The 24,629-nt window shown below is 43.8% G+C and overlaps 2 protein-coding genes across 3 annotated transcripts in view; one reads left to right on the forward strand and one right to left on the reverse strand.

The window, feature by feature from the left end:
- Positions 1 to 8,251, forward strand: part of FAM118A (family with sequence similarity 118 member A) — a 28,017-nt gene extending 19,766 nt beyond the window's left edge. Inside the window, exons 6-9 of the mRNA XM_069490004.1 lie at positions 1,204 to 1,489; positions 3,094 to 3,126; positions 4,034 to 4,111; positions 7,386 to 8,251. Of these exons, the coding sequence (XP_069346105.1) occupies positions 1,204 to 1,489; positions 3,094 to 3,126; positions 4,034 to 4,111; positions 7,386 to 7,405 (417 nt within the window). The 3' untranslated portion in view covers positions 7,406 to 8,251. The remainder of the gene's footprint in view (positions 1 to 1,203; positions 1,490 to 3,093; positions 3,127 to 4,033; positions 4,112 to 7,385) is intronic.
- Positions 8,252 to 10,613: 2,362 nt separating this feature from the next.
- Positions 10,614 to 24,629, reverse strand: part of SMC1B (structural maintenance of chromosomes 1B) — a 78,037-nt gene continuing 64,021 nt past the window's right edge. Inside the window, exons 18-25 of one of the 2 annotated variants that reach the window (XM_069490791.1) lie at positions 24,058 to 24,211; positions 22,749 to 22,847; positions 18,774 to 18,930; positions 17,837 to 17,991; positions 16,768 to 16,919; positions 14,396 to 14,465; positions 11,724 to 11,834; positions 10,614 to 10,919 (exon numbers count right to left, since the gene is read on the reverse strand). In XM_069490791.1, coding sequence (XP_069346892.1) covers positions 10,818 to 10,919; positions 11,724 to 11,834; positions 14,396 to 14,465; positions 16,768 to 16,919; positions 17,837 to 17,991; positions 18,774 to 18,930; positions 22,749 to 22,847; positions 24,058 to 24,211 — 1,000 coding nt within the window. In that variant the 3' untranslated portion in view covers positions 10,614 to 10,817. The remainder of the gene's footprint in view (positions 10,920 to 11,723; positions 11,835 to 14,395; positions 14,466 to 16,767; positions 16,920 to 17,836; positions 17,992 to 18,773; positions 18,931 to 22,748; positions 22,848 to 24,057; positions 24,212 to 24,629) is intronic. The other variant, XM_069490792.1, reaches the window with a different exon arrangement.

A 24,629-nucleotide genomic window follows, 5' to 3' on the forward strand; every position in this document is an offset into this window, starting at 1 on the left:
AGGCTGGTCTCGAACTCCTGACCTTGAGCAATCCACCTGCCTCGGCCTCCCAGAGTGCTAGGATTACAGGCGTGAGCCACCGCGCCCGGCCACGGAGATCTGATCTTAACCTCTCCATGCCCGCCCAGACATTCGGTGGCTCTCTCTAGCCCAGGGATACAGCGAGACTTTTCAGCATGACATTGCAGGGCCTTGTGCAGTTTAGAATGTTCTCCCACCAAGTCTCTGTGTTCATGCAGGCATCTTCCTGTCTGAAATTCCCTCTTCCCTTTGTTTTAAAACTTCGTTCTCTGTGGAGCTTTCTTGCGCTAGACAGAGTGAAGCGTGGGAAAGCTGTGCTTCCCAGCACTTCCCGAATGCTGCTGTTGGCGCCCTCAGAAACTCGTGTCTCTGGACTGCCTTGTGCGCTTGGGGTCAGGTGCTCTGTCCCTCGGCTCACTCCCGGCCTGTGTAACGCTGGGGCGCCATGTCAGCGGCACGAGTGAGTGGGCAGAGTTTTCAGTTGCACGGTTGGTTATGAGAAGGGCCTCAGCTGTTACTGACCCTCTCGGAGATGCTGGGTATCTGAGCTGGTGCCTGAGTGACCCCACACAATCTTTGCTTTCCCTGTGCCCACCCCCTCGGGCACCGTTACTGGGTCCCCTCCCCAGCTCTCTTGCCCTCGTTCCCAACAGCCCTGTTCTCCTGACTGCCCCTCCACCCCGGCACAGTGCCCATAGACGGTCCATTGAGACAGGCATTCATTTCGTGGGCATGACTCTGAACTGGACAAATGCTGATGTCCTTATTTTATCAATATGTTTTAGTAATTTAAAATTGAACATAATTGCAAAAGATTTGAGCCGGTTGGCTGTGCTGGTGAGTAGGGGTCACTTTCCTTACTGCAAGGTGTGCTCGCCTGGTCACTGACTCTGGGCACAGGCCAGTTGTCTTGGCTCAGGTAGGGAGAGGCGCCCTGTCCTTGCCAAGAGGTGGACTCGGCCCAGCTTTGGCCTTTGTTGCCACAGATCCCTGCTTTGGGGTGACCTGAGTGCCACGTGGAGAGTGCACACTGTTCGCACTGTGTCCCCAGCGTGGCCGCAGGGAAGGCCCGTTGGGGAGCAGTGATGGCGCAGCACACACGTGTGACTTGGTGGCCAGCAGCCATGAGCTCTTGCTGCCTCTCCAGCAAGCGTCCTGATTTCCTCATTGGCTTTCTCTCAGGAAGTGCTCCAGAACTTGTACCGCACGAAGTCCTTCCTGTTCGTGGGCTGCGGAGAGACCCTTCGTGACCAGATATTCCAAGCTCTCTTCCTTTACTCGGTGCCGAACAAGGTGGATTTAGAGCACTACATGGTTGTGCTCAAGGAAGACGAAGACCATTTCTTTAAGCATCAAGCGGATATGCTTCTACATGGAATCAAAGTCGTGTCCTATGGGGACTGTTTTGACTATTTTCCAGGATACGTGCAAGACCTTGCCACTCAGATCTGCAAACAGCGGAGTCCAGGTACCGCGCTTCTCCAGCACGGAAGCGCAAAACTCACACGCGGCTTCCGGCGGTTTTCCATTTTTTTGATGCTATAATTCATATACCATAAAATGCACCAATCTTCCAGCTATTTAAAAAAAAATGCCTCTGGGTAATTTAAAATTAGAAGATTGGGATGATTGGTGTGATAGTGACAGTTGTACATAAAGTTTAAAGTAACTTTGAAAGTTCACAGCTGTGCACACATTACTGTGAGACACATTTATCCATGTTTCAGGATATCTTAACCAAGAAAGAAAACTGCCAGGCCGGCTTTATCGGTTGTGATATGTAACCGCTGAAAGACGCAGATATCTCATACCTTTATCCTGTCACAACAATTTGAAAGTTAAAACTTCAAAAACACAAATGGTTTTTATGAAGACATTTTTTTCCTCAAATAACCTATTTTCCCTATTCTGCTGAGCGCAGCACTGTCTGGTAATACTCCTCGGCCCTTCTGGGAATTGTCCATCTGTCAGGAAGGACCAGGATGATGGAGAGTCCCTAGTCTTGGTCCTGTCGACACAAGGGAGGGAGTGGCTTTGCATCGGTGTCACGAAACGCCGATGAGAGCAAGCTGGGAGGGTCCGTGCTGGTCTTGCACGGGGGGAGCAGGAAGCCCAGGCGCACCCCCACAGCGGAGCAGGTTCGCCACCAAGGTGCTGGGTTGTGAACGGGAAGGCTAGAGAGTGCGCAGGTGATCCAACAGCTGGGCAGCTGCGGCTTTTTAACCACTAGCACTTTCTTTTCAGAATTGCTAATAATTAGCAAAATGGGCCAATTTAAGTTGGATTTCCATGAATAAAAACATAATTAGGGCAGTAGTCAGTTTGTTGCCAAGCTGCTAGGTGTCACATGCTGCTACAAATTTTACATTGTTGACTTTATTTGATTTTATGGATGATGAGATAAGCTCGCAGAGGTGAACGACTTGCCTAGTTATTGCTCGGACATTCGAAGCGGGGGTGGGGGGGGTGGGGGGGGTGGGGGGGCGGGGTCCTTGCCCGACAGCAGAGCCGAATGCACCACTCGGTGCGGCCTGGCACCAGCTCCTGTGCCCGGCTCTGCAGGGAGGCAGGGGCTCCCCTCGTCTCTGCCCCTGACCCCTCTCCTTCCTCCACACCCACGACTCCCCAGCAGAGCAGGGCCCGACATACGCCCTGGGGTGCTCGGACTCCTGGAGCCTGTCTCTGAGCGGCTGCCCGTCCCCGCCGAGGCCCCTCCTCCAGGCCTTGGCAGCCCAGTGGATTCGACAGGCTGCCCGAGGACTGAAGGGTCATTCAGACTTTTAATCTGTCTGTGTCACGAAGCACGGTTGTCCTCGGATTCAGGGAGTACCTGTCCTGCCAGGAGAGGAGGCCCACTGACGCCAGCAAGGGCAGCCATCGCTCCCTGGGGCCAGCCAGCTCCAGGTGCCTCGAGTAGTCATCCCCTGCGTCCTCACATCTGCCAGCCCTGGGAGGTGGCCGAGGAGGGCAGGGAGTCGCCCGGGGTGGGCCGGAGCTGCCCTGCCTCAGAGCGGCCTGAGGCGGAGGAGCACCGAGGGCTCAGTCCTGCTGACTGTGTTCTTTCTTCCTCAGATGCCGATCGAGTGGACAGCACCACGTTATTGGGTAAAGCGGATCTTTATTTTTGCCTACAAATCCCACTATCTTCCAGGCACTAGTTGTAAAGTCATAGAAGTATGTTTCTCACCTTAAATAATTGGCCTGTATCTAAACAGCCACTGAGGACGACAGCCGCGCCTTTGCAGTCCCTGCCACAATGAAGGGACCAAAAATCAGCTTTCACTGGGAAGCACAGCGTCTCAAACGTGGGCCGTCTGGCACCCGGCAGTAGCTTCCCGTCCTAGAACCAAGAGTTACAAGGGAATGGGAACAAAGTTGTTTGTGTTATGCCATTCGGTGCAAGGTGTGGGAACCTGGAATGACCCATCCCTTCTGAAATTGTAATTATAAGGATCTGAGCTTTCATACAAAATTTTCTGTTTAAAACTCATTTGAAATGTGAACGGTCATCTTGTTGGGCTCACTTCGGCCTGTTTATAAATTAACAGGACTCAGTCAGCTTCCTCCTTTGTGAATTGGGTCCCAGATGTCTCCCCTTTGCAGTCCGTGGGCCAAGAGGGGTTCTGGTCGGCGGGCAGAGGCCTGGCGTGCAGCCCTGTAGGGCCCGGCCGGTCCACGGACAGGAAAGCGCACGTGGGGTGGGGACCGCTGGCCTCACTTCCGGTCGGTGGTGGGTGAGGTTCGGTGTAGGAGTGAAAACCGCTGGTCTCAGCTTTCCGTTTCCACCCTGTTTCTGCGTGAAAGGACACACTTATTACAGTTGCTTTATACTGAAATGTGACTCCCGGAACCATTGTTTCCTCTTGAAAGAAGCGTTAACTTGACCGAGACGATCTGTGGTGTGTGGCAGGGATTACTTGGCCAAGGCTTCAGTAAGATCAAGTTTATAAGTTGGTCCTTGGAGGGCGGATTCTAGCGTGAATAAGCTTTTTACTAAGTTTTCATCTTTCAGGTAACGCATGTCAGGACTGTGCAAAGAGGAAGTTAGAAGAGAATGGAATTGAAGTTTCAAAAAAGCTCAGACAGTCAGGTACGGGGACTGCGTTCCTTCCCTGTGGGCAGCGTCGCGGGCGCGGGGCTGCGCTGATGCCCGGGCGGGCGGAGGGGGCACACGTTGAGTCAGAGTCAGAGAGGCTGGAAGGGAACCTGGCCTCTCGCGTCCAACTGCCCAGAGGTGCTGCCTGTGGAAACCTTCTGTTGATCTAGGCAAGCACGTTATTGAGGAAAAGTACACCGAGAAAGTGTACAGATAGGAGGTCAGCCCAGCGGATTTTCACACAGTGAAAACATCCATCTACTGAACGTTGTCGGGAGCCCCTTTGCCACTTTCCCGTCATTCCCCAGCACCCAGTGTGACCCAAAGGTGACCACTAGCCTGATTTATGCCACCTTAGTCTCGAGGAAACCACTTTAAGTCATTTTATTTATTTATTTTTTTTTACCACCTCTATCACTAAAATTTATTTAAACTATGGAAATATTTCTTTAAACTACTTAAATAGGCCACATCTGTTGACGCTAGGAAAGGTGACCTAGCTTACTCATGCGGCCTTTCTCCTTTCCTTATCCGCCACCTCCCGGGTCTTGATAGCCCTGCGTGTATCATTCCTCATTCTGCACTTTAAATATGGTACTGGGCCGGGCGCGGTGGCTCACGCCTGTAATCCTAGCACTCTGGGAGGCCGAGGTGGGCGGATCGTTTGAGCTCAGGAGTTCGAGCCCAGCCTGAGCAAGAGCGAGACCCCATCTCTTTCTAAAATAGAAAGAAATTATATAGACAGCTAAAAATATATATATAGAAAAAACTAGCCGGGCATGGTGGCACATGCCTGTAGTCCCAGCTACTCGGGAGGCTGAGACAGGAGGATCGCTTGAGCTCAGGAGTTTGAGGTTGCTGTGAGCTAGGCTGACGCCACGGCACTCACTCTAGCCTGGGCAACAGAGCGAGACTCTGTCTCAAAATAAATAAATAAATAAATAAATATGGTACTGAAACCTGCCTTCCCGACATGCAGCCTGGGTGTGACGGGCCCTCCTCACCCTCTCACCGAGCCTGCCAGCTTCATGTCGTCAGTGCCAGTCACCATGGTTACAGGACAGAAAGAAAGTGAGCCCTCCAGTCTGTCAATAAGTTGATTCTAAAAGTTGGAAAACAAAAGCATTTCCTTGACTAAAACAGTGTCAGTATTCTCTCCTGCGTGGGAGGTTAACGGGCCCACTGCCGTGACTCCTGGCCAGTTGCAGGACGTGTTCTCAACGTCAAGGTCAAGTGTGGATTTTTCCTTACATTCCATTCTTCCAGTTGTGATTGCTTCATATTGAGACCTTAAGACATTTGTGTTGCTTTTTATTTTTTGAGGAGGTTTTAGATTCCTCTTTCTCCCTTGTCTGTGATTGTGATAGCTCTTCAAATCTCTGGAGACACCAGAGGCTTCCTTGGTCCTCTGACTCTACTCCATTCCTGAAAATGTTAGGATAGATGATTTTCAGATAACAAGAGTTTTTATTTTGTTTTTATTTATTTATTTATTTATTTTTTGAGACAGAGTCTGTCTCACTGTGTTGCCCAGGCTAGAATGCCGTGGCGTCAGCCTGGCTCCCAGCAACCTCAAACTCCTGGGCTCAAGCGATCCTCCTGCCTCAGCCTCCCGAGTAGCTGGGACTACAGGCATGCGCCACCATGCCCGGCTAAATTTTTCTATATATTTTTAGTTGTCCAGATAATTTCTTTCTATTTTTAGTAGAGATTGGGTCTCACTCTTGCTCAGGCTGGTCTCCAACTCCTGACCTCAAGTGATCCTCCTGGCTCGGCCTCCCACAGTGACATTTTATTACTTTATATAAGAAAACATCAGTAAAACACTCTTAAATATCCATATACTAAGCCACCAAAAATTTGTGAGAACCAGGAAGCATTTAACTTGACAATTACCTATTCATTTAACATTTAAATTAATTCCTCAGTGGGCATGTTTGAGCCGCCCTGTGATCCTACATTTTCCTTCAATGCTGCAAGAAACATGCACTGTTGAAGTAATCTGTTGTAGATATCAAAGATTCATAATGAATGCAAATAAAACTTAGTCAAATAAAATAAGACAATTTTAAAATGGTTACCTGCAAAGTGAGTTGTTGCCCAAGTTACGATTGGTGGCGAGAGGAGCCAGGGGCTGCAGTGTTGGGGATGAAGGTGAGAGTGAGCGGGTCCTTTTGGGAGAGCAGCTGAGGGACTCCCCGTCCTCCCGTTTAGATTTTGTATAACTTCAGTGCACTTGGGGGACACATGCAGTTTTAGAGGGAGAATTCAATTTTGATAGTGTTTTGGATAAATTTTTTTGTTTTTCCTGAGATAAGGGTCTTGCTCTGTTGCCCAGGCTGTAATGTGGTGGCATCTTCATAGCTCACAGCAACCTCAAACTCCCAGGCTCAAGCGATCCTCCTGCCTCAGCTTCCCAGGTAGCTGGGACTACAGGTGTGAGCCACCCCATGCCCTGCTGATTGTATAGAGAGGGGTGTCTTGCTATGTTGCTCAGGCTAGTCTTGAACTCTTGGCCTCAGGCGATCTTCCTACCTCAGCTTCCCAAGGTGCTGGGATTGCAGGCGTGAACCACCGCGCCTGGCCGTGCACACAGGTTTTTTCCCCCGGTGGCCTGCCTCCGAATGGTGTTGGCGTGTCAGGTGGAGGACCTGTTGCCTGGCAGACTTTGCCATAGAGCGGTGGGCAGGTGTCCCCTTCGATGCCCGTGAGAGCTTTGCTCTCAGGTGCCGTCACCTGCAGTGGCAGCCCTGCCTTCCCTAGGCGGTCATGTGTACTCAGGGAAAAGCCTCTGGTCTCAGCTGTGCAGAAGGCTTGGCCTGTGTGCATGTGTGCAAGAGAGGACAAGGTCATCTCCGCAGTCCTGCTGGCCACACCTGCAGCCTGGAGCCGACAGGTCCCTCTGCTCTGCAGTCCCGTCACGCACACGCTGAGCCTTCATCTCCGCGTTTCCAGCAGGCTCGCGCTGCGCGTTTGTTCACGTTGCCCCCCTCCGTCCACTAAGAATGAAAACAGCGTCATGTTTATGGGTTGAGATTTCCACACATCTTTGCAAACCAAATGTCGTAATTTACTTGGTTCCCTGATGGTATTTATAACTTCACGAGCCATTTCTAGACAGCGTCTACTGTTTCCATTATGGAGGGGTCTTTGAAGTGTTTAGCATATAAGAGTAATTGTAAAGTAGTTTCTGAACTAGAAATCAATTACAAATAACTTTTTTGGCTGAACTTTAACATTTTGCCGTTCCTTTCTTTTATTTGAACAGATGATGCTGGAGGGTCTTGAAATCCTTAAAGCCAGTAAAGCAGCCTCTGTAACCGCAGTGCCGTGCGCAGACGACGAGGAATGTCCAGGGAGCTCCACACGGGTCTCCACTCTAAGCCGCCACACACCCTCAGAGAGCCACGTGGCTGTGTGGCCCTCGAGGCAGGGTGAGAGTCCCCCCGTAGGTGTTTGAGTGTGCAGGAGGTGACACCTACACACTGCAGGTGCGCTTTCTAAGGACTGACGGACAGCTACCTCAGGGACCAAAACCGCTGGGAAGGGATGGACCTGGTATTCCCGCTTTCTTGCGACAAGGTGGTACTTTTCCTACTCTAAAAGGGGGAGAGTAAAGACTGTACAAGCAACAGTAGTTGCCAAAGAGAAAATAAGAACTAGATACATTTTATAATTTTTATGTGGGAACGTCTGTTAACTGTAGAAAACATTTTAAAGGTATGTTTGTTACATATTAAGTAGTAAAGAACATACGGCTACTCCGAATCCACACTGAATCCACTAATGAAAACGGTGTTTTAGAACGAGATCAAAAGGGCTTCTTTGGAATTATGTCATTTTAGTAACTTCTGTTCCAAAGAAATGGAAGGTCTACAGGCCTTTTCAAAAGCACAGTTGAGTGTCGTGCAGGTCCACTTTGTGACTGATAATAAGTACAAGCTAATGAAAAAACAAGGCAAAAGACCAAGTTTTAAACTTTAAAGTATAAATTCCAAGCTTTCCAAGCCTTTATTCTCTGGGGTAAGGTCCAGACTTTCTGTTCTTATCTCTTAAAAACCCCTTCCCATTGCCCACATTAAGGGGGTTTGCACAGTGAGTCAGGCAGACCCCGTGACGGGCGTCGCACCACGTTCACCGGCCCAGGGTTTCCCCAGGTGGCAACAGCCACCTGGCTGCACTGCTGGCGCCTGGGGCTGCTCCGATTGTGCGTGTGGCAGGGGCTCTCGTGCTGGTACAGTGAGGTCTTAAAGGGAAGGGTTGTCTTTGGAAACAACAAGCCCTGCTTGGTTTCACCTTGAGGCTGCTCATTTTGATGTGACATTTCTTGCCAAGCCCTGTGACACTCACTATTGATGGCACTGCAGCTGCCACAGGTACAGAGAAGTTGTTGGTAAGAAACATAAGGTTGGGGTGTGTAGGGAGTGAGAAGCCGGAGACCTGCTGCAGACTTTTTTTTTTCCTTTTTGAAGCATGGAAAACGAATTTTTATGCCACTCTGGTCATAAATAAAATGTTAACTTTAACCCTGTGTGCTCAAGGTTTCTTTAGTTATCACGAGGCTTCCCATAATGGATTTAATTGAGAATTTTTAGCTGGAGTTGCTACCCAGTTGTGAAATCAAGTAAATGATTACTTGAATGTGTTTAAATTTTTTAAATAGCAAACATTATATCCCACTGTTTCACTTGACTAGCCTTAAGAAAAAAAGCCAACATTATAAATTGTTTTTTTAAAGACATGTTTATAAAGTGTAACCAGGAATGGATATCTGAAAGTTGGCCACAGGGTATAGAAAAATTATGAGTGTAGAGGGTTCTGTGGAATCAACTGGAAAAGTTAGAGCCCATTATACGAAGAGCTTTGAATGCCGTGCTGAAGGATCTGAGGCAATCTTGCTGTGATGAATGTATATATCTAGTCAGTTCTGTTGCATGCTCGTTTTAAAATGCAAGTTTATTCCAGTGTGAGTGATATATTAGAAACACCTTGAGGATAATGCATTTGTTTATGTATATAATTTTGTCAGTGACATTAGGTCAGGGGAAGACAAAGTATGGCCTATTGGTTCACTTTCTTAAGCTAGTGTAGTTGTTATATTTTACAATAGTTACATTTAATATAGTTATACAAGTATCTACTTAAGAGCCTCCTTACTGCCTCGCCAAAGCCTGAAGTATTTAGTGTGGCCCTTCAAAAGTTTGCTGATCCTGGCACTAAGGGAATGCGGTAACCTGCACCCGGCTGCCTGGAGCTGCGGAAGAACACACCGAACTCACGCCTGCGCAGCCCGCAGTCGCCTACCCGCTGGATCACGAGGAGCCACGCCCTCCCACAGCAGGTGTGAGCGTTTCGGACAACCCTCCTTCCTCCACCCCTTCTGACACCCACTTCCACAAATGGACTTTAGGGCTTTTTCAAGATAAAGTGCCGTATTAATTTTAGTATTTGTGTATTTCTTAACCATTTAATGTATCTAAAATCAGTGATTTTTATTAGGTTGTACCTATTTTGAGTGCAGTACCCCAACTCTATTTCTGTAGCACTGATTTTTATTGCTTTTATGGTTTTATGCTTTTGCATTGCATGGTTGTTTTTAGGAATGTGGACATGGCGCATCAGAACAGAAATGACTGTACTAGGTGGGATTGCTGACAATCTGAGTCAGAGTTACGAAAAAATGAGAACAGCCCAGGCAAAAGATAAGGGAAACAGAGTTCACGTAGCATTTAAAGGAACATTTCATTGTTAACGCTGAGGTCTTTCAGGGCAGAGAAAGCAGCAGGTGATTAGGTGGTAGAGCCGATACTATAAAACAGGACAGAGGAGGAGGACAAAAGAGACTGGCTTCTGCGATCTACAGTTCAGAGATCAGCTCGCTCTCTGTCCTGTAAGCTTCCTCAGAGCAAGAACCAAGTCTTTTTGAGACTTCCTTTCTTAAGCACAGAGTGGATTCTGTTGTTAGTGCAACAATGAGTTGTTCAAAACTGATTCCGTTACTTCAGGAGGCTGCTCCTTGGTTAGCACTTGGGCCCAAAGCCGTCTTTTTCTTCCTTTCTTTTTCGTGGTGAGCAATTTGGTTTCACCAAAGCAATCTTAAAGAGAAGATCACCCCAGAATTGTCTTGTTCCATTTTGAAATGGAAATGAAGTACTACTGAAAAGTGTGCAACTTTCTTTCCTACACATACGTATTTAAGTGGAGAAGTCAGCTGTTACTTGACAAAGCTTGTATTCTTCAATATTTCCTTAACAGAAATTATACTCAGAAAAATTTAGATTCCGTTGAAGCAGACATAATTCAATTGCACCATTAAAACTTTAGGCTTCTAAAATGGTACACTGGAGACATTTGAAATTAGAATATTTTTATTGACATTTTCAATATTGACATAAAGTTTGTCTGAAACGATTTCCTTAAAAGCCAGGTTCAACAACTTATTAACCACCCTATAACTAATACATTTAAACAGTTTTCCTTAAAGAGTAAACTTAAAGGTGCGAGGCAAGACCAGAGTGAAGATTACTGGAATGGGGCCTGAACACTCCTTAACTGAAGTGAGCTACAGCCTCTTTGGCTAAAACAACTGTGATTTTCCTTAAATGGCACACTGGCTGGTCCTGTTGGGATGTTAGGGGGACTGAACAGTGATGCACCTGACCACTACAGGGCTGCTGGCTGCTCGAGGGCACACCAGTTCCTAAGAGGACTCTCGATGGCTCTTGCTGCTTTCTCGGCCTTCAGTGTCTGGATACTGAGAAAGATCTAGAGTCAAAACTCGGCTGAACATGCAGTCATCTTGCTGAAATGGAGAGAAGACAGTGAAAAAAATTCAGTTGCCCTAATTAGGGAAAAAGTATTAAAGTAAAATAAGGGCCATTATTGAGTCTGGATTTGCATTAAAAGGGAACCTTGTTATACCCAAAAGGTATCAATTATCTGCATTACATCAGGTTTTTTCTGAATTATCTGGTGGGAGAAGTTCCCTTTCTCTTGCCACATGTTTCCAGGTGGTCCCTACCACTCTGTAGGCGCAGAAAGAGAAATTAATTTTTATTTTTGCTTAAACAAAACCTCAGGAAGTAAAAACTATCCAAAAACTGATGACTTGAATTAGTTGCTCCACTCCATTAGCTCAGGTAAGTATTTTTGAGTGGCTTAAAGGTGTGTTCAAATTCTAAAATTTACTATATACAACTTGAAACTTCTAGTGAATTTTTGTTTTTTCCTCTGATATTTTTGGAAGATAAATGGTTCCTTGTTCTACTACAGTGCATTTGTTTTTTGTTTAAAACATTCAAACATTACAGAAACATGAAATACAATATTAACAGTTTACTCTGTGTAAGTTAATACATACTGTTTTACAAAATGAATCTAATACACTGTTCTGTATCTTTCCATTTGCTTCTTTCACTTAAAATATATCTTAAATCTCTATGTACTATCACAGGAAAATATCCGAGTAGTTACCTTTAAATCTTATTTGATTAAAAAATCATTTAAGCCTCAGACTCCATTTGGAATTTTTAATTATAAAAGGAAGACGTGGTGCTAAGGGGAGTTTACAGCGGCCACTCCCCTCCCCCTCTGAATTTATCCTTACCTCTGGATAGATGCCTATGAGCGCATCAGCTTTGGAATAGAACTCTTCTTTTAGGGAAATGATTATCATCTGAAACTGGTCTTGGGTCTGCTCTTTGATGTAACTTGACACCTGGGAGGAATAAACACATTTCACTAGCAAGAAAAAGGCCTTGTCTGGGCTCTGGGGACAATGATTTTGCATTGTCTCTCGAGTTTGCTCATTTTAGGTGACTAGGACTTACTTGCCTTTCTGGTAATGCAATAAATTCACCACAACTGCAGAAATGGAAATAGCTTAGATTCTAAAAGAGTTAAATAAAAAAAATAAACTTTGTTAAATCTATGATTAAACTTTTAAGAACATTTTAAAGAATAAAGCTTCACCTTAAGATACTATCATGTGAATATGCACTCAGCCTTTGTAACAAAACAAAAACCACCACTCAAGATATTTGAGGGTGTAGAAGGGCTGGTATTTAAGTTTCCAACTTCCAATTTTGCCAGCTCAAAGCCTGAAGATGGGAAAGATGAGGCAGTTAGGTATGTTGCATAATCCATAATTAAGTCCCCGGGGTAGAGGTGAACTCTGGGATCCTTCAGGAAGCTCACTTCCAAGGAAATGAGAATAAGCAAAATAGACTCAATAGAAATGAGTCTTTGTGAACAAACTACTCAGAACTTGGAGAATGAAAGAACTCGGCCTCAAACTATGAAGTCTCACAAGATACTTACGAACTCCTAGATCTCTCTGAGGGCCTGGAGTGGACCTTCTCCGTGTGTGTTGGTCCCAACTGCACACAAGATACTAAGGGCACAAGCTTTGGAAGCAGGAATGGCAGTTTCAGTTGAGGAATGGGTCACTAGCTAAGGTGAATGACGAGAGAGGAAGGAAAGTGCCATGGCTGAGAGGCTGAATTTGTAGAAGGAACTCCAGCATTAGAGGTAATGGTATTAGCCACTGTGACGCAGGACTAAAGAAAGGTTTAAGGAGCGTCACAGGAAAAGGAGATGGGACGCACAGCCGTATGGCAGGCACTTTGCATGGAGAGTTGCCCGTTATAAATGTTGGGCACCCTGATCGCAGAAGGGAGTGGAGACTACTTCAGAGTTGCTCACATCAATTCAACATAGTGTCAGGAACATAAATCTCAGAAGGATAACAGAAATTAAGAGGTTTTAATACATAGGATGGGTACTAATAGGAATCCTGAAGTAAGACCTAGTACCTGCAGATGCCACCAATGCAAACACCTGATTTCAGGTATCACATCCAGAAGATACAGATAACTTAAATGCAACCGAGAAAAGATGTCGCCACAAAGATTTCCTCCCCACAAGATCTGGGAAACAAAGTGCGAAAATTAACCTCCTAAGGAGAGATTTCTCCCAAATGAGTCAGGTCATGGAATCCAGTCACCTGATGCAGACTGGCTGGTATTGAAGAGAGAAATCAAGATATTCTTTTGCTTCTGCGTTTTCTTCCTCCAGTTACCATGACTCTCTGGCAGACTGTTTTGGGAGTATGGAGTTGACAGGATATTCTTGTATATCCCGTGCCACGTTAAAAGTGGCCTTAGATTTGGGTTAGATGAATACAACTTGGGAAATGCTGAAAGACTACACTGATGCCATTAGAAGGTACCCTCAGGCTGCAGCTACTCGATGTCCCCTGACTCAGGCATGTCACGTGAGACTCCGAGAAATCAGGGAGGGCAGCTTCAGAGGTGAAGAACCTGCTGGGCAGCACCCTAAGACTGAAAACATCTCTCAGGGTGGGCTCATTGACCAACCTCACAAGATTAGCTTATAAACCACAATGCCGATTTACAAATAATGAGAGATACATCTGTCAGCATGACCAGAGCAGCCATACATGCAAAGCTCAGTCACTTCTGGAGGACGGATGGTCCTGGAATCAGAACCAGGAGAGTCTGATTCATCCATCTCCAAAAATGGCAGTAGGACCATGGTACCAGAACTACCCCTCCCCCGGGCAGTTTGCCTCCATCCTTGGTTCACGTTCCATGGCTGACCCCATTCTTACGTTCAACATCCAATCTAGTTACAGTCAAGCCGTGTGGGCTGAGAGCTGGGCTCTGTATATTTACCCAGTCACTGATCTTTCAGGACTAAGGTTTAACTCTCAAGAGTGAAACTGTTTCCTTAGTTCTTTCATTGCCTCAAAGACTGAAAATAGCATCATGTACAAGTACAGTAATTGGATACATTTTGATAAAATTGGGGAGGTAGAATTTACGCTTTAATTCCTTTCAAATTTTATTTAGAGATGTAATTTTTAGACTTTATTGAAAATTAATTTGATCCATAAGACCAAACAGACCTGTTTGCCACAAGGCCTGCTATTAGCAACCCTCTAATTCCCAGTATCTAGATTTGGGGAGAAGCAAGTTATGCCAATAGTAATGCTGTTGGTAATGCAGTGACCCTCATCTGACCCCCTGTGCTGACTGCCCATCAACTCTTGAGGGTCCTCTAAACCTTGAATGAAAACTACCCTAAATCATCTTCTTGTTAGATATTTAGCTTAGATAACAAGTATTGATTTTTAATCAGCAATTTTCATTGCTTGTCCGACAACCCTGTTTGTTCAGGATAAAACTGCCTCTGCCTGTAACATGATCCTTGAATTGTAGACATTCTATTGAAAATTAAAAGCAGAAAGAAACTTACTTTGCCAATGTTAGTATTGTCCAGGGCTGCATCCACTTCATCTAAAACAAAGAATGGTGCAGGCCGAAAACTAGAAAAAAAAATTATCAAGTAAGTTACAATTTTCTATTTGTTTTACAAAGACTTAGACAAAAGGATTAACAGTATTTGGAATGAATAAAACACATTCTTTTGGATATTTTTGTCTGTAATAAATGACCTTCATGTTCTTAAATCCAGTGCTCAGTTATCAGTGTGCTGCCTATGTGACCTATGTAAGGAGTATTTGGGGTTGGTCACTTCCGTCTCCTTGAAATACTACTTTGTGACTTGTGGGGTGATACAGTCTACTTCCCTGCCACCCACGCTCCTTCTGAGTTTCTTCTGGTTTTTTTTTTTTTTTTTTTGAGACAAGAGTCTCACTCTGTCACCTGGGCTAGAGTGCCCCAAGCTAGAGTGCTGTGATGTCAGCCTAGCTCACAGCAACTTCACACTCCTGGGCTCAAGCAATCCTCCTGCCTCGGCCTCCCGAGTAGCTGGGACTATAGGCATGTGCCACCATGCCCAGCTAATTTTTTCCATTTTAATTGCCTGGCTAATTTCTTTCTATTTTTTAGTAGAGACGGGGTCTCGCTCTTGTAGAGGCTGGTCTCAAACTCGTGACCTCAAGTGATCCTCCCGCCTCGGCATCCCTGAGTGCCAGGATTATAGGTGTTGAGCCACTGCACCCAGCCTCTTCTGGTAACTCCAACTCTTCAACAATGCAGTGCCCTCAGGGCTAAGTGCAGAGCTCTTCTGTATCTACTTAGGTTCCTTGGTGAATGCATCTGGTCTCAGGTTTTAAATACCATCGAAATATTGGTGGCTCCCATACTTCCCATACTTGTATCAATATTCCTACCTCTGAACATCTATCAATAGTTCTGACCTCTCTCCTGAACTCTTGCCTCAAATGTCTAACTGCTTACTCAACAATTTCATGTGGGTGTCTAATATACATCTCAAACTCATGTAAAACCAAACTCCTCACCTGCCCCATCAAACCTATTCCCTCTGTGGTCCTCTCCATCTCACTTAATGGCAGCTCTTACCACTCTAGTTGATTAGGCCAAAACCCATGGAGTTGTCCCCTCCTCCTTCTCCAAACCTCACAATCTCTCTGTTAGCAAATTGTTTGCTCAAACTCCTTCTGCTCACCATCTTTCACCTTAACTGTTACAACAGTGTCCTAGCCCTGTGCCTGCCACTGCTACATGGTCTATTCTCCATACATGCCAGGCTCACTCTGGCCTCAGGGCCTTTGCAGTACTGTTTCTTGTGTCTAAGAATATTCTTCCCGTAGCTATCCACATGACTTGCTCCCCTAATTCCTTCAAATCTTTGCTCAAATAGGCCTTCCCTGATGATTCTCTTTAGTACTGCAGACCCTTCCCTGCCACTTACTATCTCCATTTCCTGCTTTTTGTTTGTTTTATCCTCTATATTTAGAGAATTAGTTTACTGATTTACCTTATTTATTATTTGTGTTCCTCAACTTAAGGATTTTTGAGGTAGTTATTTTGTTTTGTCCACAGCTATCTCCCCAGTGCCTGCAACAGCACCTGGCACACAGTAAGTATTCAGCAGGTATCTGTTGAATAAATGGAAGGGGTGCCACCTAGTGGTCATCGTATTCTGCTCAGATTACTTGTTCAGAGCAGCCTGCTGCTTTCCCAGAGTCCCCTTGCCATGTGGTCTTTTCCTTTCCTGTGGTGGCCTATTCCTTTTCCTTGTGGAGACCAGGAAAAAACAATTGTCAAGCTTTTGTATGTTTACATTCCTGGTCATAGAAACAGGCAGTATCATCTATACCTTAGATCTTCATCCAATGCTGTAAATGTTAATTGACTTACGTTATTAATTGACTTTAATTTTTTGTTTCCTGATTTATTTTACAAAGAAACAGTGCCATCATCATCAGTGGAAATAAGGAGGTTAATTATTTTTTTTAGAAGAAATACTTTGCTTAACATTCTTTACTAAACAGCAGATCTCTGAATATGGATCAGGAAAATAATACACAAGTTGGGATATTTTTGGTTTGTTGCTTTTGTTTTTTGGCAATCCTGATATCATATCTGGCAATTCCAAATTTTTTTAATTCTTTTCTATAAATCTGGAATATTAGTAGCCATTGATGATAATAGAAATTGACTAAAAATCTGTAAAAAATTGAACTCTCTCTTAAATTTGCTGTCTAAATTGTAGGCCTAAAACATAAATGAATTAGCTGAAGAAAATAGTTTTATATCACATTTGCTAAATGTTAATAAAGACAAACAGCAAATAGCTGTGTAGGAAGGTCCACTTGGCTTCTGCCCTGACACAAACTGAGGAGCTGGCGGTGACCTTACCTGTGCACAGCAAACAGGAGAGCCAAGGCCGCCACACACTTTTCTCCCCCTGACAAATTGTCCATTGGCATAAACCGTTTGCCTGGGGCCACACAGTTATAGCTAATTCCTTCCAAGTAAGGTTCTTCAGGGTTCTCTGGACTAAGAAATGCCTGAAACACATTTATTTAGCAATATCAGAAAAGCAAGCAGTAAATTTCAACTTAGGGTCGCAGCAGAGTTTAACTGTAAAATAGTCTATTGGTCAGGTTTTCTTCAGTTTTGATGGAAAAATACCAATGCCTGTAAATAATGTATTTAGTTCTACGTGTAAGCAAAGACAATAGAGTTGTCTGGGTAGAGGGTGAAGGAAAACATTCTAACATACCTGAGAATCAGGCCTTTTCACCAGACTGCCATTCAAACCTCGGCAACACATACCACAGTCTTAAAAAAACAGTCTTCATTCAGTTCACTCACTGGTCTGTTCATCAAACATTTACTGAAAACCTATCGTGGGCCAGGTACTATAGATACGGGGATGAATCCTTATTCTCAAGGAGTTAATGGGTTTATTTTAGTCTTACTTTACTGAAAATAAATTATGGATATTGATAATGGAAGGGGAGTGATTATAGCAAAGGGACTATCACATCTGGATTTGAATCCTGCCTTTAGTTCTTTCCCTCTCCTTTGTTACTCTGGCCAACTTCACAGATCAGTCATCTTCCCAACATCCCCTACACTGTCCCTCCTTCACCAGAAAGGCTCACAGTTCTATAAAACCAAATTAGCACCAGACAGCAGAGTTTCAGAACTGGGGAGAACTTGGGAACCAAATGAATTAAGCCACTGATTTTCAGATGAAGAAACAGGCCTGGAGAGGTTTAGACTTTTCCAGGCTGGCCAGTGCAGAGTGAAAGGGATCTAGAACACAGGTCATTAGATAACCAACCTTCATCTGACTTTGCCCCATAAGTGAGTCACTTAAATAATGTGGCTGTGGTTATTTATTTCCCACCAGGAAAAAAAAGCCACATCACCAATAACAGAAAATTCCCACTAGCATTTGGGGGTGAAAAATACATACTTGGGCACTGTTGTTCCTGCAGAGCTTCTTGTAGATCTGATCAATTGAGATTGAGACGTGCTCAAAACACTGGCTGAAAAGATCGTATCTCCTTTTTTTCACCTGTTCAAACTCTTGCCTACACATTCTGGCTTCTTTTCTGCTGGCCTCAAAAGCTAAGAGAGAATCAATGTTCTTTATTTTGGAGACCATTAAGGGAGTTCTTTTATGCAAACTTTAAAGCATGAAATATTTTCAAAACTGGATTTTGAGTTTGATTGTCTTGAGTAAATCTACCTTCAAAATACCTCAATTATTAATTTAGCTCCAAGAGCATGGTTCTGAGGATTGATGAGCCCTTTTTCTAATAGGGCTAATTTCTAAATAATAATGACAAGTTCTGACAATATTTAATATGCCTATTTTTCTGGTATGAAAATATACATATGTTCTAAAATAACCAATAAACCTGTTTTATTGTTTTGTTTTTAAGACAGGATTTTGCTCTGTTGCCCAGGCTGGAATGTAGTGGTGTGATCACAGCTCACAGCAACCTGAAACTCCTGATCTCAGGCCATGCTCCCAGCTCGGTCTCCCTAGTAGCTGCCATTATAGGTGTGTGTCACACCTGGCTAATTTTTAAAAGTATTTTGTAGGGACAAGGTCTCACTAGGTTGCTCTGGCTGGTCTCAAACTCCTGGGCTCAAGCAATCCTCCCACCTCAGCCTCCCAAAGTTCTGGGGTTACAGGTGTGAGACACCAGGCCCAGCCAATAAATCTGTTTTAAATTAAAGCAGAACATTTTTCAAAATGGGAGCAATTAGTGATCTGTATTAAAAGTACATGTTAATATAAGACAACAGAGGAAAAGATATCCCGCAGGAGGGACTGCTGTCAAGTGTTTAAAAAAATCAAAACACCCATGAATATAATCTTGTTCACAACTAAACAATTTCACCATCTGTAGATTCTTGGAACTTGTCTTTGACAGTCTTTAAGTTCTCCAGTGCTCGCAGGTTTGGGGCTGCTGTCTTCAATAGAACATCTTCCTGGGATGCTATTTGCTGCAGTAGGAGCCTAAGGTGGGCCTCAATTTCTTTATCAGATTGTAGAGCCTATTATTGGCAGAGAACAACACTGATTGGCATGCCATTACATCCAAACTGCTAAGGTAAGGCATACACACAGGGCCCTTCAACATCGGGACCCCAGTGGCTCCCTCTCCATCCACTCCTTCCCTCCCTGAAGCCCTCTCTGAGCCTGGAGGTATAGTCATGCTGTAATATTTGTAGCTTCCTAAGTTGCCTGTACTCCTTCATGGCTCCAGTATTGTATATGCTGCTCTCTTGGGACATGTTTTAACTCCTTATTTCTTAATCTGGCTAAAAAGCAACAGTTCATACATCACCTGAATTCACTGGCTTATTAAAAAATACTGATCATCTACTATGTATTACACTGAGGATTCAATGATGGAAACTATTTAGTCTTTCCCTTTAAAGAGCTCACAAGGAAGTCAGAAATATAAACTGGCTTTTACAACAGGGTGAAAAGACCTCTAATAGGACAAGCATAGGTACTATGGGGCAGAGAAGGGATCCAATCCAGCTAGAGGGGGTAACACTCAGCCTGAAACCTGAATGATGAACAGAACTAACTCAAGTAAGGAGGGAAGAGAAAATGTGTTGTAGGCATGCCCTTCCAGGAATTTTTTTTTACCTCCCAGAGGGAGGCTAATTAATATAGAATAAAAGTGACATTTTAATTCACTGGGAGGAGAATTATTTTAAAAATGCTGTTGAGTAAACTGGTTAACCTGGGTACCTTTTTAAAAATAGATTCTTACCTCATCCCATCTAAAATACATTTCAGATGAATTACACAGGTAAATGAAAACAAAACCATAAACAGGAAAGAATATTTATAAATATTTAGTTGTTAATGAGGTGGGAAAGGACTTTCTAAATACAAAGGCAAAGGGAGAAAGCACTAAATAGAAGACTACAGAAAAGATTTCTGACTGTCAAAAGATGCCATAAATACAACCAGGGTCCAACAAATCTAACAAAATATATTAACAACGTAAGAAATTACAAGATATAGTGGATGTAAGGCTGGTGGCGGGTACCCCTCCCCTCCCTAATGAAAAAAAGCAGCAGCCCACGAGACCTGCCGAAAACAATGCCTGCAAGGCACAGCTAAGTTAAAGAATAGCCACACCTGCATGGATTACCCAGATAAGGGTCTCGGTTCCTGAAATCCATACATACCACCAGCCCCTCCTAGTTCTCAATATCCACCCTAAAACCATAACAGAACCGAAAGACCCCCATCCCCCAGCTCTAAAACATATATAAGCCCACACAAGACTTCTGGGCGGTGCGACTTCTCAAGCCCCTCTCCTCCGGGACCTGAGAACCTCGCCCGGGTCCGTCTCTTGGGACTCGTTACCCTCACCCGGAAGCGCTCCAATAAAGCCTCTTTACTTATCCCTTTCAACTCTGCTCGTCTTTCTCTGGCGCCGGCCAATCCAAAAAACCTTACAGTGGATATTGCTACTCAGCTTCCAGTCTCCATTTTCAACTTTCTACCTGGCAGATCCAATTCTTCCTAAGGAGCCCATGCACTTTGGGGTGGGCCTGCTTGGTCTAAGGCTAAATCCACCATCCTCCTCCCCCAGTAGAGATTGGTTCAGGAATGATGAGCATGTGACCCCATTCGGGCCACTGTGATGAAGGGACAGTTGCTGGGGCTTTGCAGGAAAAACCTTTCTTCAACTTTAGAATAGCACCACTATAAAAGGCAGCCTTTCCTTGGAAGGTTGTGGCTGTGTGGCTAGAAAGCCAAGAATGGCTGTAGTCATTCTGCCCTCAGGAGAGAAGCAGCTTCCATGAAGCCAACACACAGGGAAATGAATGGCAATAGGGATAACTGAGAAACAGAGCCAGTGCTGCTCAATTAAAGGGACCAAATTAAATTAAACTGAATTAAATTAAAGTTGTATTTGAGGTCTGTGTTCTGCAGATGTGAAGGGTTTGGCACAATATCGCCTACGGTACTCTGGGAGAGGGTGCCTGCTAAGGTTACTGCATTGGGACAATGACAGGGCAAATCCAGGGTGCTGGAGTAGTTGGTTACTTTTGTTTATTGTAGGACTTCTCAAAGACTTTAATATTCATTGTGAATCTCCAAGACAGAAAGAAATAGACTTTCTCAGAAAGTAGCTGACCACAGAAACTTTTCTTCTTTAAAGGAAAATAAAAATTTCAGGCCCACCCCCAACTCTTTATGCACAAGAGAAGGTCAAGCCTGGAGCCGAGTCATGTAACACCCCTTCCACATGAACAGCTGCTACTAACATTGTGCATTAGCCAGATCCCCACAGAAAGGTAAACGGCCTCAGGCATCTACAAGGGCTGCCCCTAGAGATCATTCCTAAGGAAACTTCCTGCTGGCCTCTCATAAACAAGGTCATGCAAATTATAACTTAAAGCCTGCAAGCTAAGTCTAACTCCTAAAACTAAAGTCTGTTCTATTCCATACAAATGTTGATTACAAGTTTATCTTCCGAGGTGCAGAACAGAGATAAGAGATGATCAATCACTCTGCCCTCCACCCAGGGACATCTGCACAATTGATGCATCCTTCACTCTCTTTTTCTCTTCAAGCATCCACGGTATCTTAGGTAAAATGTAGATTTCCTGGACACTAATGTCTCACAAGAATGTAACCATTTGTCTCACTGCCCGCCCCCCTCCTCCTTTTTTTCTTTCTGTATGCCCTATCCTTTTAAATACTGAGTTCTCAAATCTCTTTTCAGAGAGCATAGGTCACAGATGGTTCCTCAGGCACGTCTTCAAACTTTGGCTTAATAAACCTCCACTGATTGAGATCTTTGCCTCACTTAATTTGGGTTGTCATTTCTTTGGCTAGACATTTCATGGTACTAGTGCTCTACAGAAAGCAGTTAGAAATGCTGATATAAACTCTTTAAAAAGTAACCTATTTACTGCTATTTTGTGATACTGTGATATAGTAATAAATTTATATTTGGTTTTTGTCCCTGTTCCTGGCACAGAGCTCCCAACCTGAGTGGTAGGGGTGGGAGGAACATCATTTGTTATTCATAATAAGCCCCTTTAAATCATACCTGCATTTATGCTAATGAGCTCTTAATAGATGGGGACTGGTCACCAGAGGGACAAACCATGTGATTAGAGGGCTGGAACTTTCAGCACCCACCTTAGAGAGGCTGAAGATCTGAGTTCAATCACCAATGGCCCATGATTCAATCATTCATGGCTTTGTAAAGAAGCCTTCATAAAAATCCCTAAACAACGGGGTTTGAAGAGCGTCTGGGTTGGTGACCATACAGGGATACTGGGAGAATGGTATGGCTAGAGAGGGTATGAGAGAGGCCATGAACCCTTCTCCATACCTGGTCCTATGCATCTTTTCCATTTGGCTGTTCCATGAGTTATATCCATTATAATAAACGGGTGAATGTAAATAAAGCATTCCCCTGAGTTCTGTGAGACATTCTAGCAAATTATCAAATCCAAGCAGGAACTGCTGATTTATAGCCAGTTTGCCAGAAGTACAGGAGGCCTGGACTTGTGATTGGCATCTAAAGATTGGGCAGTCTGTGGGACTGAGCCCTTAACTTGTGGGGTCTGACGCTACCTTCAGGTAGACCGTGTCAGAATTGAAGTGAATTGTAGGATACCCAGTTGGTGTTCAAATAATTAGAGAACTGCTTGGTGTGGAAGAGACCCACATATTTGGTATCAGAAGTTTTTCCTTTGTATATTTCTTCAAAAACCATTAGGAAATCTACTTAAAAAAATTACACTCTATCATCTAAAAATGATTCTGCAGTATTTAAATAGTCAATATTACTGTGAGTTAGTCATAACAGAAATCTTTTGATTACCTTCAAATCCTCTCTTAGAGAGCTGTAGTCTACTTCGATGGCGGCTTCTTTTTCATAGATATCAATTGTTGCCTGGGTACTTTCTGCTTCAGTTCCCATCTGAAAAATATGTGAACATATATAACATTTATCGATTAAGTCTGCTGTCTGATACGGACATGGTATGTGCTGCCCCAAAACAACTACAGTAGTAACATCAAAGATCACTGATCACAGATCACTGTAACAGATATACTAATAATGAAAAAGTTTGAAATATTGTGAGAATTACCAAAATGTGAAACCGACACAGAAAAGAGAGCATATGCTGTTGGAAAAGTTATACTAACAGACTTTCTCGACGAAGCGTTGCCAAAAACCTTCAATTTGTAAAAAATAAACTATCTGTGAAGTGCAATAAGGTGAAGCACAATAAAACAAGGTATGCCTGTAGGTGGGAGGATGTGCATAGGTTATATGCCAAAACTATGCCATTTTATGTAAGGACTTAAGCATCCGAGAATTTTGGTATCCACAAAGAGTCCTGGAACCAATTCCCATGGATACCAAAGGACAACTGTACTTCCAACCAATCTAAAGTGTCCTGTATAATACAAGTGTGGTGAAAAAGAAAGAAAGAAGGCCAACAAGGAATGTCAACCATTAGTTTTAGGCCTTGGTTTTAGGACTTCTTGGGTGTCCATTCTTACCTCTCCCCCCACCTGGAGATACTCAGTAGGGAGTGTTTCTTCTGAGAACTACCTCAACACAGTTGGTGAAGGTGCAGAGCAAGATCCCTCCACACATTATGCAAAATGTTATGAGAGTACAGGGAACCGCTCCTGCTGGCAGGTGACTTGCATACTGCCTGTGTTTCATTGTGCAAAAAATGTTCTTAACTCCAAGTTTTGTTTTTTTTTTTTTGAGACAGAGTCTTGCTCTGTCACCTGGGCTAGAGTGCTGCGGCATCAGCCTAGCTCACAGCAACCTTAAACTCCTGATCTTAAGCAATCCTCCCACCTCAGCCTCCCAGAGTGCTAGGATTACAGGCATGAGCCACCACACCTGGCCACTCCAACAGCTTTAATTCTTTGATTTCTCTTGGGTATCTAACATATAGGTAAGAAACACCGGTTCATCCTGTGGACCTAAAGAAATGTGGATTAACAAGAAGAGAATTGAATGACATGCCTAGTCCTCTGGGATGACAGTCATTTTGTCCTTTTTCCCTCCTAGGAGAAGATGTCTTTCAAGACAAGAGGAGGAATAAGCAAAGGGCATTGCATTAAGTTCCACATAGCTGCATATTTTTTTTAATTTGCTAGAATACCTCTACTTCAATGATGTCATCCAGTGACCCCAACAAAAGAATTATTTCAATGTCTTGAACTTTGCAATCAAGTAGCATGTTATGCTTCTCTACTCGTTTCTGTTCAAGAGATGTCTGAACGATTACAACTTCTTTTTGCAACTTTCCCACTTCCCTGTAAATACACAGATATGATAAAATGATTTTATTCATTATATAACATTGCACCAAGGAAGAAAAATATATGTTATAAACTCATATGAAAAAAGAATTATTTTTTCTTGTGAATGCTATAAATTCTAGAGGTCTCTTATTGAGGCTTGTAATTTAATTGTTAACACTCCTGAGAAAGGCCACAAATGTAATTAGTTAATCTAAGGGAGCATTTTTTTACTAATAAACATTATTACTGCTTTAATCAGGACTAGCAACACATAGTACTTTCCTAGTTTATTTTTAAATCTGTACGATTTTTCAAGCTGCATTTATCCCTCAGATATAAGCTATATATTTTAGAACTTCAAACCAAGAGAAAGTAAGTCTCTTAGCAAGAGAAACATCTTGCCAGGAAAGTAATTACACACCTAATAATC

The sequence above is a fragment of the Eulemur rufifrons genome, chromosome 16, assembly GCF_041146395.1.
Source record: "Eulemur rufifrons isolate Redbay chromosome 16, OSU_ERuf_1, whole genome shotgun sequence".
Lineage (NCBI taxonomy): Eukaryota > Metazoa > Chordata > Mammalia > Primates > Lemuridae > Eulemur > Eulemur rufifrons.